At 40.9% G+C, this 16,244-nt stretch overlaps 1 protein-coding gene across 2 annotated transcripts in view; it reads left to right on the top strand.

The window, feature by feature from the left end:
• The window catches only part of AK9 (adenylate kinase 9), a 176,069-nt gene extending 170,063 nt beyond the window's left edge, over positions 1-6,006 (top strand). For both annotated transcript variants that reach the window (XM_033234862.1, XM_033234861.1), the window contains exons 37-41: positions 958-1,127; positions 1,358-1,456; positions 3,414-3,516; positions 4,752-4,866; positions 5,292-6,006. In XM_033234862.1, coding sequence (XP_033090753.1) covers positions 958-1,127; positions 1,358-1,456; positions 3,414-3,516; positions 4,752-4,866; positions 5,292-5,494 — 690 coding nt within the window. In that variant the 3' untranslated portion in view covers positions 5,495-6,006. The remainder of the gene's footprint in view (positions 1-957; positions 1,128-1,357; positions 1,457-3,413; positions 3,517-4,751; positions 4,867-5,291) is intronic.
• Positions 6,007-16,244: the final 10,238 nt, after the last annotated feature.

Genomic DNA, 16,244 nt, shown 5'->3' with positions numbered 1-16,244 from the left:
CACCCAGAAACTTGGTACCAGGAGCCCCATTACTGGAACCTGTGACTCTGGAACCAGGGAAGCAACTCAGTGGTGAGTTCCAAAACTGCATCCCAGGACATAATCTGAAACATTGCAGGAGTCAATGTTGGCTAGGGAGAGCCAACCGTGAGCCCCATCAATGGAAGAGATGCTGAACATCAAGGGCTCAGCCCACAGGGGATCCAGGGCATTCAAGACCCAGGGTTGCCAAAGGGAATCAGAGTCAGTAGAAATGAAGCAAGAGCTGACGTATGTCTCCTGCACTTTAAATTTTTTTCTATCACTAGAACTCTTTATATACCTTATATTTCTGCTTAATGGAACAGAATATAGATTTCGTCTCATAATGTCCACAATTTGATGGGTTTAAAAGATTGGTAGTTGAAAACAAACAAAAATAAATCAGATGCCTCTGAACATTTTATTTCCTTGGAGAATTAGAATTGTTGTTCCCTTTATTATGAGATATTTATTTATTCCTGCTTACTTAAATGGTAATCATAGGATTTTTAAAACTGGAAGTGACACTAAAGGCCACATGTCTGGTCCACCCCCTCCATTTTACAGAGCAATACCTGAAGCTGGAGAAGTTAACTCACCTGCCAAATGCACCCAACCGGTTAATTACACAGGGGACAGAAAGACGGGCTGGCAGGGGCCTGCTCTCTCCAGTGCCTGTCGTGTAGTAGGAGTGCAACAAGTGTTTTTTGTAGGAATGAATGAATGATTGACTAAGATGAGGATAAATCTTGGATGTGATCACTTGGGAGTATTCCTGTAAGGAGCTTCCGGTCAGAGAAGAGGTTATTACAGTTTGAGGAGCGGCAGAATGCTGCTACTGAAAATGGGGAGGGTGCAGGAGAGCCTCGGTGGCCTTCTGATTGGCAGAGCATTTCTGGTTTAAATAGTCTTGCTACTGGAATTCTTTTTTAATAGAAATTCTTGGAGAACCCAGAATTGTACGTGCCTCCCTTAGCACCTCATCCACTCCCATCTGCTGACATGATCCCCAAAAGGCTGACGCTGTCAGAGCTGAAGAGTCGATTCCCTAAGTGTGCGGAGCTCCAGGGCTACTGTCCAGTGACCTATCAGGATGGAAACCAAAGGCAAGCCCTGGCCTTCATGGAAGTATAGAATGATATTGCTATACCGAAGAAGTGGTTAATGTAACAATCTTAACATTTTAGTCAAAAGGTCGCTATTGTTTAACTGGAAAAATATTGTTTCTTCCTTGAGCTACATAGGTAGAAAAATAAAATACTTTTGACATTTTATTTATACAAGAATGCATATTAATTATACAATAGAGGTTTGGTTTTGTTTTTTGGTCTTCCAGATATGAAGCTCTAGTACCTGGTAGCATTAACTATGCTTTAGAATATCGTAATCGTATATATATTTGTGAGAATAAAGAAAAACTCCAGAAATTTTTGAGGTGAGACCATTAAATCACAAATATTTACTGAAAACCTGTGTTGCATGCAACATGCTGGGAACTGGGGAGAGAAGTGTGAGTGTGTGTGTGTGTGTGTGTGAACAAGCACTGGTCCCTGCCATCCCAAAACTGTCCAGGGTAAGATGGACTTTGAGTGCCTGATAACAACAGCATGTGATGGACTTTAGGGTGGGGAAATGCCTGGACTTCTGAGAAAGTGTAGTCCAAAGGTCTAGCTGAATTGTGTGTGGGTGTAAGGTCAGGATAAGGAGTAGGAATTGGCTAGATGAAGGGAAAGAGGGACATGTTCCAAACAGAGGGACCTACAACAAACCTGGCCTAGGGTACTCCTGAACTGCAAGAACTTCAGCATAGCTGGATGCGATGTGGAGAAGGGGCTGAGCGAAGGCGAGGCTGGAGGTGGAGGGCAGGGCCAGAGTGTGGAAGGTCAAGTAAGACAACCATCAAGTGTTTGCAGTTTCATGGACTCATACTGTGTACACAGTTTGTGTCCTCATAGTGATCCTGAGGGCAATCCGAGCACAATGACTGATTGTAAGTGAGGTCAGTGTTAGAATCAAATTTACTCTGGAGTTAGACCACTACTAAAGTGTAGACCATGGGTGATGAGGCTGCCAGAGTGATCTTGTCTGAAATACGATGGCATGTTTGAGCTCATCCATAGTTATGTGGGGAACACAGCGGGCTTGGGACCACGCCCTGAGAAGCACCAACGCATGAATGTCAGAAGAGCTTACAATGGAAACTGAGAAAGAAGAACCACAGAGACGTGAAAGGAGAGCCAGGATGAGGAGGGTTGAGAGAGGCGGAGGGGAGGGATGGCATGGCAACAGGTTTAAATGCTTCTCAGAGGTCAAGCAAGACAAGGGCTGAAAAGCGTTTGAGATTTAGGGTATAACAGGTCATTGGTAATCTTGCCAAGAATGGTTTTGTCAAGTGACGCGAGAGGACATGACTACAGAGCTCCAAGGAGCAGAGCTGAGGAAACTTGAGCTCTTGCCTATAGTGCAGAGGCTGCAAACAAACACAGATGCCTACAGCAGCCAGGAGGTGAGGGACCTAAGGCAAGCAGGCTGGGTGTGAAGACACAGGAGTCAGGGGGCCTGCTACAAACTGGACTGCACATGGCCGGCTGAAGGGACCAGCAGCTGCCCATCTACTGCTGGAAGAAGCTGGAAACCATTATTGCTGTTTAAATTGTTCACATTCCTAAACATCCATATTTGATTCAAATTTAAAAATAAAATACATATGGATCAAATCCCATCTATAGATAAAATGTATGTGGTAGCTTGCAATCTCTAGTGAAGCCACTGTTTGAAGAAGTTTAATTATAAAAAGAGTAGAGATGTTCGTTTCTGGAAGGCACATAGGATTTAAGGAGTAAAGGTGGTTTTTCTTTTTTTTTTTTTAATGGGGAATTATGAAGATGTTTAAATGCATATGCACTGGAAGGACCCAATAAAGAAGGAAGTAGCAGAGATGCCAGGGCAGGGAGCAAGTGGGTGCTATAGTAAGATGCCTGGAGAGAGGGAGCGGTGGGACCAAGGGGCCTGGTCTCAGATGGGAGGCACCTCCACCATGGGAAGAGAACATGTGGGTGGCTCTGTTGTGATGGGTTGAGGAAGTCCCATCCCGATGGCTTCTCTGAGTACAGCATGGCATCTGCCTGGGGGTGAGGGGGCATTTGGGAGAGTCAGAAGTTTGAGGAAAATAAAGTTTTATATAATTGCTGTGAAAAATGAGAAAACTGAGACTAGGTGAGTAGGGCTGGGTACCTAGTGGAATGAGTGGCTGTGCACTTCCAGGAGCCCTAGCCTTCCCAGTGCAGAAAAACAAGTAGTGAACTTTATCTTCTAATAATCTCTTGTCTATTTCTATCTATACACACTGAGTATAACTGTGAGCATCCATCTAATGAACTTTGTGTTCTTAGGTCGCCACTGAAATACTGGGAACAGAAGCTTCCACACAAGCTTCCCCCGTTAAGGGAACCGATACTTCTTACTAGTCTTCCTTTGCCTGGATATCTGGAACAGGTTCTTTTACTTAATTTTCTGTTATATATGTTAGAAGAATACAACGATTTCTTCTTTTTAACACTAATTTTCATTTTGGGAACAATAAAATTCAAGGCAGAGTTTTCTGATTTTGAGCTGCAAATTCACTCAGCCTATTTTGTTTATGTGTAGTGGTTAAAATAAAATGTGTGAAAATCCCCTGCTTCCATAGCTAATTCCAAAATATCTGCACCAAAGTGAACAGAAAGTAGAGCATCAGGAAATTGTTTCCATTTGAATTAGATATGTAGTTTGGTTCTTACATTAGAATTTCAGTGTCTGTGAAACTTTTCGTAATTTGAAATGTGCAGATTCAGTCTGTGAGAGGGTCATTCACTCAGTACTCGAAAGAGTGGAGTTACAGTGACACAACCAAACCAAAAAGCCCATATTTTGCCCCACATCCAGATAAAGTCAGTTTTATTTACTATTATTTATTTATTCTATTTAAGTTATATTTTATGTATCCAAGTATAACTTTTTAAGAATAGCAAAACTTAGCAGCAGCCTACAACTATCTTTAGTATTTTATTTATTTTTACTATTTTTAAAGCTTTTTTAAAAAAAATTATACAAAATAAATGCTTAGGGCACAATGTCAAACCTTTGTCAGCAATTCTTAACCACTCTGATTTTTTCAACTTGCCTATAAGGTTAGCCTTCAGTCTGGTTTAACATCAAAATGCCAGATGAGACCCACCCAGAGGGGAGTATTCTCATGAAGGTCAAATTTTATCAGGAGGGCCCCTTACCTTCTTCTGGGCTCTGGAATCTTGCCAGCACTGACTGCTGTGGTCTCTGGAGTTCCTTGTCAGGTGGCCAAGGGTCCTCAGAGTGGGAGGCAGTCTAGCCATTTCTGAGAATGGAAGCAGATATGGGCCAAGAAAACACAAAGCCTAGGGTCCCCTTCTTTCTTCTCTTAACTTTTTGTTATAAAAAATATCAAACATATAAAAATAGAGAGACCTGTGTAATGAAGCCCATACTCCTATCCATCCCCAGCTGACACTAAGTCAGTTTGTATTTTCATTTTTCCTAATCAAATGTATTTTGTATTTCTTTCCTGTTGGCTAACTGGTCATTTAACCATATTTATAAGCCCCATCCCTACTCCAGGGGAGAGGCAAAGAAATATTTGCCTCTTCATCTATTGGCACTAAGAAAAGAAACCAAACTCAAGTATACACAAAATTTGAATTGTTCCCTCCCTGCAGGGTATAGCAACTTCTCTAATTAAAGCAATGAATGCCGTGGGATGCTTAAAGCCCAAGTTCCCCTTCTTAAGTATAAGGAGATCTGCACTGCTATATATAGCACTTCATCTCAAAGGTATGTCTTTTTTAATGATTTACTACTCTGAACGAATTTAACATTAATGGTAGTATAAGTGATGAATAGGATTGTTAAACTGAGTTGCCTGCTTGGTGTGTGAGAGAGAGAGAGAGAGTGTGTGTTAGTAGCAAATACAATACAGGCCAAATATTTTAAATAAAATATCAAAGTTAAAATTCTATTTTCAAAGTAGGGACTATGAGTAATACAGTCAGCTGTCAATAATCCATGCCATAAAGAAGGGTGAATAGAGGCAATTATGACCTAAAACAGAATAATCTCCAGATTTTATTTGGGATTTGGATATCTTCTCAACTGTAACTATGTAACTAACTCAATCACACATCCAGGTCTCTTTCTCTTTCATTTAATGACTCCCTAACTAGCAGAAATTATTCACAGTTCTGTGAAATTTTCCACAGCATTTAATCCCAAAGGTTCTGAATATACAAGAAAAAAGTATAAGAAGAAGATGGAGCAGTTTATGGAGAGTTGTGAACTCATAACATACCTGGGTGCCAAGATGACCAGAAAATACAAGGAACCTCAGTTCAGAGCCATTGACTTTGATCATAAGTTAAAGACCTTTCTCTCTCTCAGAAATATAGACCCCATTAATGGGTAGTTTACTTAGGTGATAGCAGCCTGAATCTCAAGAGTTATCTGAAAGTGATAGAGGGAAACTGAGAGAAGTAGATTGAAAATCTGGGCCTCTTGGAAGTACTTCTGCCTCCTGAGCAACGTACCACGGCTGCCAGACTTCAGACGAACTCAAAGGTCTGCCAGCCAGGAAGGAGCACTCTTATGGAAACATAAGTTTTAATACAATTTTAAAATGTATTGCTCCTTGCCTGAACTTTGATGCTTTAACAAAATAAGCATTCTATTCATAATTGCATATAGAAAATTTAAGTAACATTTAATAAATGTATTATTTTCCTTTTTAACATTTTCAGTAGAAAAGTCAGTCTGTTAAAATTACTCATTAAATGCTAGAAAGCTTTAAGAAACACAATTAACATTCTTATAAATGAAACCAAAATATGGGTTATACATTTTACCTAAGAAATTGTTTGTGAACTTTGTGAACATACGATACTATCATTTTCCCAATAAAATAAATGAATTTTGCAACAACTGACTGGCTGCCTCTTTTCTTTTTCTTAAGTATTCATTGAAGTAAGCTTTATACCTTAATTTTATAATTAGAAATTACCTGGAATTTTAAGAAGGATGAAATCTAGAGTCATCATATGACTCAGTATATGCTAGAGGAAAACTTACTAAATTGAATTTAGTGAGATTTTTAAAATAAGAACAATTTTCAGCAGCAATGTAAAAAGATCTGGAATATGAAACAGCAAGATTGACTCATAAGAAATAAAACATATGACCATTAACTGTGTAACCCTAGGTAAATTTCTCTGAGCCTTCATTTCTTAATCTCTACAATAGATGATTTAGTTCTTTGATTCCTATAAATTCAATAATGTTAATTAAAAACTAGAAGCCTTTTTATATATGTTTTGCATTACATATTTCATAATAAAATGATTTTTACACAAAAACTGGAAGCCTATTTTCAAAGTTAGGATAAACCTCAAAAGCCGTTACTTTTTCAGGAGACTGGGAGTTGCCAATATCTACCAAGTTTTGCTGGCAACTTAAGCCCCATTTTTGTTCCCTGCTCATTTCTTAATGCCTGTAATTTACCATCTTTCCATCACTGACTGCAATCTACTGGCTTTTTCATTGTTGACAAGATATAAATATTCTCAGGTCTCTTCAGCCTATGGGTATGATGAGTTTGCTTTAGCAACTCATTGCTTCAGTGCCCCTGCCTTTACGAAGGGCAGCAGTGCCTGAGGAATACTGCCAAGTGTTTCTTGGGGTCTCCTGGGAGTGTCCCGTGTGCTCCAGAGAAAGTCCACACCCACTGCACATCTCCTGGGGATGAAGTTCTCTAGTATGGCTTTGCCCTGAGAACTCTACGAGCCCAAGGATGCTGTCTTCTGAGCTCTGACATCTCATGCATCATTGTTCTGGAGCTGCTGAATTCTGCACAAAACTAGGGCAAATGCCCTTTATCTTCTTAGTGGGAAGAAACTCAGTCCTTGAGCTGAGCCAGCAACCAAAAGCCATGTGATTCTCCCTTTTCACGTCTCTCTCCATAGAGTATCTTCCTCTGAGTAAATATATACAACAGAGTATAGCAAGTAGGAGCAGTGGGGAAGGAGTGAGGAGTCAAATTTCCTAGAGTAGCTTCTAGTGCTGGACACCCCGGGTCCCTACCATTCATATGCAACTACAGTTAGCTACATTTGGGGCCTGATTTAGAGTAACTACTGACACGGCTACTATTTCCCGGCTGTCTTCTATGTGGCCAGAGAGAGTGTGCTAGTGGCTTTTCATGCATTATCTCATTATTACACATGAGAAGAGCTTCCTACCCAAGATCACATAAATACTATCCAGATTCAGACCCTGATCTGCCTAACTACAGAGCCTTGCTCTTACTCTTACCACTTCCTATACGGTAAGCGCATCTTGGAAGCCACCATCACAGTGTCAGTGTTCTTAAGTAGTGTCAGTAGTGTCCTTCATGTGTGTCTGTGTGTCTGTGTGAGTGTACTTTAGAGTACAAAAAACATACGGGAGACCCTCGGGAAAGTCTTCTTGTTGGAGCCTGAGAACCACTCCCCCTCCAGGCCCACTACAGACGTGCACTCACACCCACCTATCATGTTTGCTTTCCTTCTCAGGGGAGCAAGCTGTGTTTTCCAGGTCAAGGGGTCTGTGTCCCCAACAAGGGAGAACAACATTTCTGCAATAAGAAGAACATGTATCCTTTTAAAGCCTCTTATTGAAATTCTGCTTTTGTTTAGAAATTATGCTTGCATATTATTATAAATTATCCATTAACTAGCATCCCAAATATGATGAGAGAATATTCTGAACAGGTGTCCTTCCCTGTGTGAAACATTAACAGAGTGGGTGGCCAGGCCACGGTGCTCACTGAGGCTCACAGAGACTCCTTTTTGCCCACCCCCATCCTCCAGCTGCTGCTCCAATTCTGACTGCTTCAGAAGAGGCTGAGGCAGTGCAGCTTTGAGGGCAAGGGAAACTCCAGCCAGCCTATGCCTCTCCATGGCTTGTCTAGATGTCATTTTCACAGCAACAATAACTTCACCCAGGAAGGAGAAGCAGTCTCCATTTGACAGATCCTAAGTCAAACAGTAAATGAAATGTGGAAAAGTAAGAAAAGGATTTTGGAGTACTTCCTTTCCTTTTTTTTTTTTTTTTTAACAGTTACACTCAGATCCACACTGAGTAGATACATATGCTATATTTGACCATTCCTATTGCTGGACTGTGTACTGTTGTACTATATTTTAAAATGCTATGTTGAGGTTGGGCACAGTGGCTCATGCTTGTAATCCCAGCACTTTGGGAGGCTAAGGTGGGGGCATCGCTTGAGCTCAGGAGTTTAAGACCAGCCTGGGCAACATAGTGAAACTGTCTCTACAAAAATTTTAAAAATAAATAAATGCAATACTGTGTTGAATCTTTCCCTCTTATATTTAGTATTATTAGCCTGATATAAATTCTGAGAAATAAAATTCCTGGGTTAAAGGGCATGAATATTCTTAAATGGATACTCACAATTCATATTACCAAGCGACTTTCCAAAATAGTTTTAGCAATTTATACTGCTTCCAGGAGCGCCCAAGAGCACCAATTTTAATACTTCTTTACAATCATTTGGCAGTATCTTCACATTTTTTTTCTTTAATGAGTGAAAAGCAGAACCTTTTTGCTTTAATCTGAACTAATAGTGAGATTGAACGTTATTGCATATGTTGGTCACCAGTTCCATTTTCTCTTTTGTGAATTATTTTATCACATCCTTTGCCCTCTAACTTATGGGGCATTTAAAAGTTATTCTGCATGGGTTCTTTATGTAATATAGACATCAACCTTTGGTAGTAAATATATTCCATTTTTTAAGTACTAATGTAAAACCTGTTCATCATTCCTTTCTGATTTTTCTTTTTTTTTTCTTCTTTGAGATGGAACCTCGCTTTGTCGCCCAGAGTGCAGTGGTGTGGCATGTTCTCAGCTCACTGCAACCTCTGCCTCCCAGATTCAAGCAATTCTCTTGCCTCAGCCTCCCGAGTAGCTGGGATTACAGGCACCCGCCACCATGCCTGGCTAATTTTTGTATTTTTAGTAGAGATGGGATTTCACCATGTTGGCCAGGCTGATTTTTAATAGTCTTCTAAGCTCTGGAAATTCTTCAGTCTCTAGAAATGGAACATTCCATTCTGTTTTCTTGTACTTACTTGTGTTTTTAAAAATATATATTTAATTCTTTAAGCCCTCTAGAATTTATTTCAGGATATGGTGTGTACTGTGGTTTTAAATTCTTCAACACTCAAAGTACAGTAATAAATATTATAGGTTTTAAACATTTTCAAGTTTATATATTTTTCATTTTATTTGCAATTCATTTGATAATCTGTTGAATTCAGGTCATTCATTAAAATTTCACAAATTCGGTGGTGAAGGGGAGGCGGTTCAAGAACAGGATAGGAATGAGAGATACATGAATACCTTTGTCTAGTTGTGCGTGATTTTTTTGTTTTTTCTTTTTCTTTTTTTTTTTTTGGTTCTTGCTTTTACAAATGAAGATCTGGGTTAAAGAATATCAAGCTACAAAGCCTGAGAGCCCTTAGCTATGGGTGGTTCTGGCAAGAATTATCAGAGGGAGTGACATCTGAATTAAATGGACTTTTAAAAATCAAAGCAGGTAAAAATTTAAAAAATAAGTCAAATTTAAGATTATAAGCAGGGGGTGAAAGACATTCCAAGAATTAATTTGTGAGGACATGTATTTACCAAACCTGTGAGAGGCATGTTGAAGACTGCTTAGCATATGCAAGCATATGTATATTTACAAGAACTCTACCAGTCTATACACAGTAGGAGATTAAAATATAAGCAGATACACACCCTGCCCTTGTGTATCTGGACACATGAGATCTGGAAATTGGAGCACTACTGGATTAGTGCTATAAAATCCCTCTAAAGATACACTATTGGCACTGAACATTGACAATTATCCTTCTGTTCTTCTCAAATCCCTTTATGTCATAATGAGCCTTGGACTACAGTTCCTTCCAGCCACAGTTACCAACCAACCATCCCGGGCTACACAAATATTTTTGATGCCCTTCATCATGACAAAGGACTTCCACTAACTTTTATTTATTTATTTATTTTTTATTTTTTTGAGACGGAGTCTCGCTCTGTCGCCCCGGCTGGAGTGCAGTGGCCGGATCTCAGCTCAGTGCAAGCTCCGCCTCCCAGGTTTACGCCATTCTCCTGCCTCAGCCTCCGGAGTAGCTGGGACTACAGGCGCCCGCCACCTCGCCCGGCTAGATTTTTGTATTTTTTTTAGTAGAGACAGGGTTTCACCGTGTTAGCCAGGATGGTCTCGATCTCCTGACCTCGTGATCCGCCCGTCTCGGCCTCCCAAAGTGCTGGGATTACAGGCTTGAGCCACCGCGCCCAGCCAGGACTTCCACTAACTTTTAATTGCCAGATGATCATGACCTTCTTCTTCCAATCTGCCAGGTTCTCCATTGGCTCAATACATCTGGAAGCCAGCTGGCACAGGGCTTCGATGATGACATCTTTGAGTCCCTGTAGCCTCCCAGGGCCAAAAAAAAACCACCAGGAGAGAAGAGTGGAGACTAAAAGAGGAAAGAGAAAAAATCTGGATAGCCTTTTATCAATGTTCACTTTGTAACTGATCTTACAACAATTTATAATCTATATTCTGATAACTCCATTATTAATATATCAATTCTGTTCTCTGCTCTGAACTCCAGATTGTTACCTACGACTGCCTACTGTACTTGGTTATCTAGTTAACATTTCAAATTTAGTATCTCCACCCCATACTTATCATCCAACCCAACTTCTTTTCCTCCAGATCAGTTAATGGTAACACCGTACACTGTGTTGATTTATCCCCAAACCCAGGAGTCAATCTTGATTGCATTGTTTCTGTCACTCCCCACATCCATTGTCAGCAAGTCCTTTCAGAAAGACCTATCCCCCAAATCTACCTTGAATATGGGCTCTTCTCACATTTTACACTGCTGTCACCCTCATCTCCATGCCTCCACTCATGTCCCTCCAGGATCTACTCTTCATCTAGCAGCTGGAGTAATTTTTAAATACACAAGTCAGACTCAACAGTCCTTTTGAATAATCTTCCAATGGCCTCCTATTTCAGTTAAAATCCGAACTCCTTTTTCTTGGTATAAAAGACTTTAAATGATCTGGCTCTTCCTCCCTTTTCAATATCCTCTCCATCCTTTTCTCCTTTTCTTTCTTCTTCTTCTTCTTTTTTTTTTTTTTTTGTTTTTGAGACAGTATCTTCCTCTGTCGCCCAGGCTGGAGTGCAGTGGCATGATCTCAGTTCACTGCAACCTCTGCCACCTGGGTTCAAGTGATTCTTGTGCCTCAGCTTCCTAAGTAGCTGTGCCACCACACCCGGTTAATTTTTGTATTTTTAGTAGAGATGGGGTTTTGCCATGTTGGTCATGCTGGTCTTGAACTCCTGGCCTCAAGTGATCCGCCCATCTCGGCCTCCCAAAGTACTGGGATTACAGGCATGAGCCACTACGCCTGACCCGGCATTGACCAATAACTTTTAAATGCTATTATCTCCTCTACAGTGTTTGAAGTATGCACTCTATTTGTACCAACTAAGTGGCTGTCCCTTACTCTTTCACCATGTATATGTAAAGCCTTACAGTAATCAATAGCTGTACCCTTAAAACATTGGAATACTGATAACCAGCTTCCCATCTTAAATGGTATTTTCATTCAATATTTTAGATCTCCTCTATTTGTTTACTCTCCAAATTAGACATTATTTTGCATAATCAATGTTTGTTTTGATTTCCTTCATATTTACTTTTTCTCTGTTTTTTTGCTTACAACTCCCTCTGTAAGAAATCAAACATATATCTCAGTCCTGGGCCCAGTGCAAACATTCCTCCATTTGTCTCAACTTCCTGGGCCCAGTGCAAACATTCCTCCATTTGTCTCAACTTCCTGGGCCCAGTGCAAACATTCCTCCATTTGTCTCAACTTCCTGGGCCCAGTGCAAACATTCCTCCATTTGTCTCAACTTCCTGGGCCCAGTGCAAACATTCCTCCATCTGTCTCAACTTTAGAAAAAACACCACCTGGAGAGTCCCCGATAAGGTCACAACTGTGTGTGGAGTGGTTTTACTGAAAGTGCGGGAACCAATTAAAAAACTGCTAAATGTATAACTTAAAATGTACCAATTGTAATGCTGTAACCCAAAGAATTCCCTTGTTTCTCTGTAATCTTACATATCCTGTTTACATCGGGCTATAAAAAGCGAGCACATGCATCGTTCGGGGCCCTCTTGTGTGCTGTGGAGCAGAGGGACCAAGTTCGAACTTGCAGTAAAGATCCTTGCCGCTTGGCTTTGACTCTGGACTCTGGTGGTCTTCTTCGGGGAATAAACGGTCTGGGCATAACACCTCTTATATCTCAGACTTTCCTCTTGGTGTTATTTTCCTTCCTATGGTATGGGTTTGTAGGAGGTTAATAGTTTTATTTTTTCTTTGACCAAAATTGTCTTGATTTTGTCCTTGTCCATGATAATTGTAGTGTATAAAAAAGATTCTAGGTGAATTTTGGAAGTATGCCACTAACCTCTGACTTCTACTGTTGCTCTTGAAAAACAGTTGTCATTTTAACTGGTTTTCTTTTATAGGTACAGTCATGCATTGCTTAATGACAGGGATATATTCTGAGAAATGCATCATTAGGTGATTTCGTCACTGTACAAACACCACAGAGTGAACTTACACAAATCTAGACGGTATAGTCTACTACACACCTAGTACAACCTATTGCTCCTGCACTACAAACCTGTACAGAATGTTATTGTACTGAACACTGTAAGCAGCTGTAACACAGTGGTATTTGTGTATCTAAAAATATCAAAACATAAGAAACACACTTAAAATACACTCTACTGATGGCTCATGACTGTAATCCTAGCACTTTGGAAGGCCTAGGTGGGCAGAGCACTTGAGCCCAGGAGTTCAAGACCAGCCTGGGCCACATGGCAAAACCTCATCACTACAAAAAATACCACACACACACACAAAAAATAGCAGGGTGTGGTAGTGTGTGTCTGCAGTCCCAACTACTCATGTGGCTAAGGTGGGAGGATCACCTGAGCCAAGGAGATAGAAGTTACAGTGAGCCGAGATCATGCCACTGCACTCCAGCCTAAGCAACAGGGTGGGATTTTGGCTCAAAACAAAACAGTATAAAAGACAACCAAACAAAAACAAAAACAAAAAAAAGTACACCTGTGTAGGGCACTTACCATGAATAGAGCTTACAGGAATAGAAGTTGCTCTGGGTGAGTCAGCGAGTGAGTGGTGAGTGAATGTGAAGGCCTAGGACATGGCTATACACCACCATAGACGTTATAAACATTGTATGCTCTAAGCTACGCTAAATTTATATGAAAAAATTATTTCTTGGCTGGGTATAGGTGGCTCATGCCTGTAATCCGAGCCTGGGAGGCTGAGGCAGCATTTTTTTTTTAACCAGGTGTCCTGTGTCTTTATTTGTGAAATCTGGCAACTCTCCACTCCATCTGCTGCCCCTCACTCACTGTGCTCCAGCCACACAGTCCTTGCCGTTCATCAGATGCTCCTTCCCAGTCTCAGAGCCTTTATGCTTGCTTTTCCCTTGCCTAGAACATTCTTATTCTAGATCTTCCCACAGCTGTCTCCATGTCATTCAGATCTCAGCTCAAATGTCACCCTATCCTGATTTTACTTCCCTGTCAGTCTCCATCATCATTCTTCATAAAATTTAACTTTCCGAAACTATTATTCATTAGTTTACTTGTATATTTGTCATGTCTCCCCTTAGTGGAACGTAAGCTTCATGACAGCAAAGGCCTTATTAGTTGCTGTATCCCCAACACCTGACGCCAGTGTCTGGCTCTTACTAGGCACTTGATAAATATTTGTTAGATGAATGTATGACACCCCAAATCCTGTTCTGCAAGATTTAAAGTTAAGAATACCTGTTAGGCGTAGACCAGCTGGCCTTAACAGTAACAAAAGTTTCGAAAAAATCAATATGGATCCAAAACAAAATTTCCTTGAAGAAAGGGCTAGTCTGTGTTGTGGGTGGCTGACGCTGGAAGATCCTCCAGACTCAATCTTCCCTCACAGGGTTATTCTCCAGTGAGCAATGATTGAATGAGGAAACGGAGTACCTGGCTTTGTTATGCCCAGACCGTTTATTCCCCGAAGAAGACCACCAGAGTCCAGAGTCAAAGCCAAGCGGCAAGGATCTTTACTGCAAGTTCGAACTTGGTCCCTCTGCTCCACAGCACACAAGAGGGCCCCGAACGATGCATGTGCTCGCTTTTTATAGCCCGATGTAAACAGGATATGTAAGGTTACAGAGAAACAAGGGAATTCTTTGGGTTACAGCATTACAATTGGTTAACATTTTAAGTTATACATTTAGCAGTTTTTTAATTGGTTCCCGCGCTTTCAGTAAAACCACTCCACACACGGTTGTGACCTTATCGGGGACTCTCCAGGTGGTGTTTTTTCTAAAGTTGAGACAGATGGAGGAATGTTTGCACTGGGCCCAGGAAGTTGAGACAAATGGAGGAATGTTTGCACTGGGTCCAGGAAGTTGAGACAAATGGAGGAATGTTTGCACTGGGCCCAGGACTGAGATATATGTTTGATTTCTTACAGCTTACCTTGGCACTGAGTCATCTTATGCCATTGAGGACCTCTAGAGGGCCAGTGTTTTGACTGCAACTCTCGTAGCAGCAAGAAACAATGAGGTAGCTAACTTCCTGCTGGTATGCAGAAGTCAGGGAGCGTTCCCATCCCACTTGTACCCCCACAAATCCAGAGGACTTAAGAGACAATTCAATATGAAAGGGAAACCTCAGAGAAGGAGCATGTGTGACTTGAGCTAGTTTTAATAAAAATACAGTAAAAATGTAAGAGCCAGGTTGCTAATTACACCTCTGGTTCAAAATCAGGGAGGCTACAGATGACATGTTGGGAATCTGGAAATGGGCAGAAAAATAAATAATAACTAATTAGGTATTGGCGAAGAGAGAGAAAATGCTGAAATAAATGGATGGAAATAGGTGGGGAGTGGATTTGGATGGGGCTTGTAGACCATATTAAGAAGCTCGGACTTTATCCAGAGGGCATGTGGGAGCCACATGGATTCTAAGCCGAGGAGTGACTCTAGTCTCTGGATCTCGTACGTGGAGAGATCCTCTGTACTTCACAATGGATTCTAAGCCGAGAAGTGACTCTAGTCTCCGGATCTCATATGTACTTGGAGAGATCCTCTGTACTACTGCGTATTAAAGGGAACAACACTGCAGCTGAGACCAGTTAGAAACAGTCTATTGAACAAAGATGATGAAAGTTTGAATAATAATGATCATTTTAATCATACCAGTCGAATTAAACCAGACACTTCCTAAGCCCATTACATACTTTTGGTGATGCAATAGCAACCCTACCAAAGTGGCACTAGTGTTAACGTCTCCATTTTACAGGTAAGGTGAAGGGGTGGCCTGCCCCTCCACACCTGTGGGTGTTTCTCGTTAGGTGGAACGAGAGACTTTAGAAAAGAAATAAGACACGGAGACAAAGTATAGAGAAAGAAAAGCGGGACCCAGGGGACCGGCGCTCAGCATACAGAGGACCCATGACGGCCCCAGTCTCTGAGTTCCCTTAGTATTTATTGATAATTATCTTTACCATCTAAAAGTTAAGGGAGTAAATCAGCAGTAAGACATATAGATAAAGATCTTTGTGACCTGAATAAGTTCAAGGAAAATGCTGTGCCTTGAGATGCATATGCAAACATCTCCATAAACCTTTTAGCAGTATTGCTCCACCAAGTCCCACCTTATTCCTAAAGGCGGTTTTCTCTTTGCTCAGTAAACAAAGCACATAATGGGTTTTACACGGAGATGTTCCATTGTCCAGGGATGGGCAGGAGACAAATGTTTTTCTCTTACTTGAGATTTAAGAGAATGGTGATGACCTTTAACCACAAGCAGCCTTTAGGCACTTGTTTAACAAAGCACATGCTGTACAGCCCCAAATCCTTTAAACCTTAAGTCACCACAGCACATATCTCTTGCAAGGACAAAGTTGGGGGTAGGGTCACAGATTAACAGCATCTCTAATACAGAACCAAATGGAGTCTCTTAAATCTACTTCTTTCTATATAGACACAG

The sequence above is a fragment of the Trachypithecus francoisi genome, unplaced genomic scaffold (genome assembly GCF_009764315.1).
Source record: "Trachypithecus francoisi isolate TF-2019V2 unplaced genomic scaffold, Tfra_2.0 Lachesis_group15, whole genome shotgun sequence".
Lineage (NCBI taxonomy): Eukaryota > Metazoa > Chordata > Mammalia > Primates > Cercopithecidae > Trachypithecus > Trachypithecus francoisi.
The sequence above is the reverse complement of the archived record's forward strand: the minus strand, read 5'-3'. Positions and strand labels throughout refer to the sequence as shown.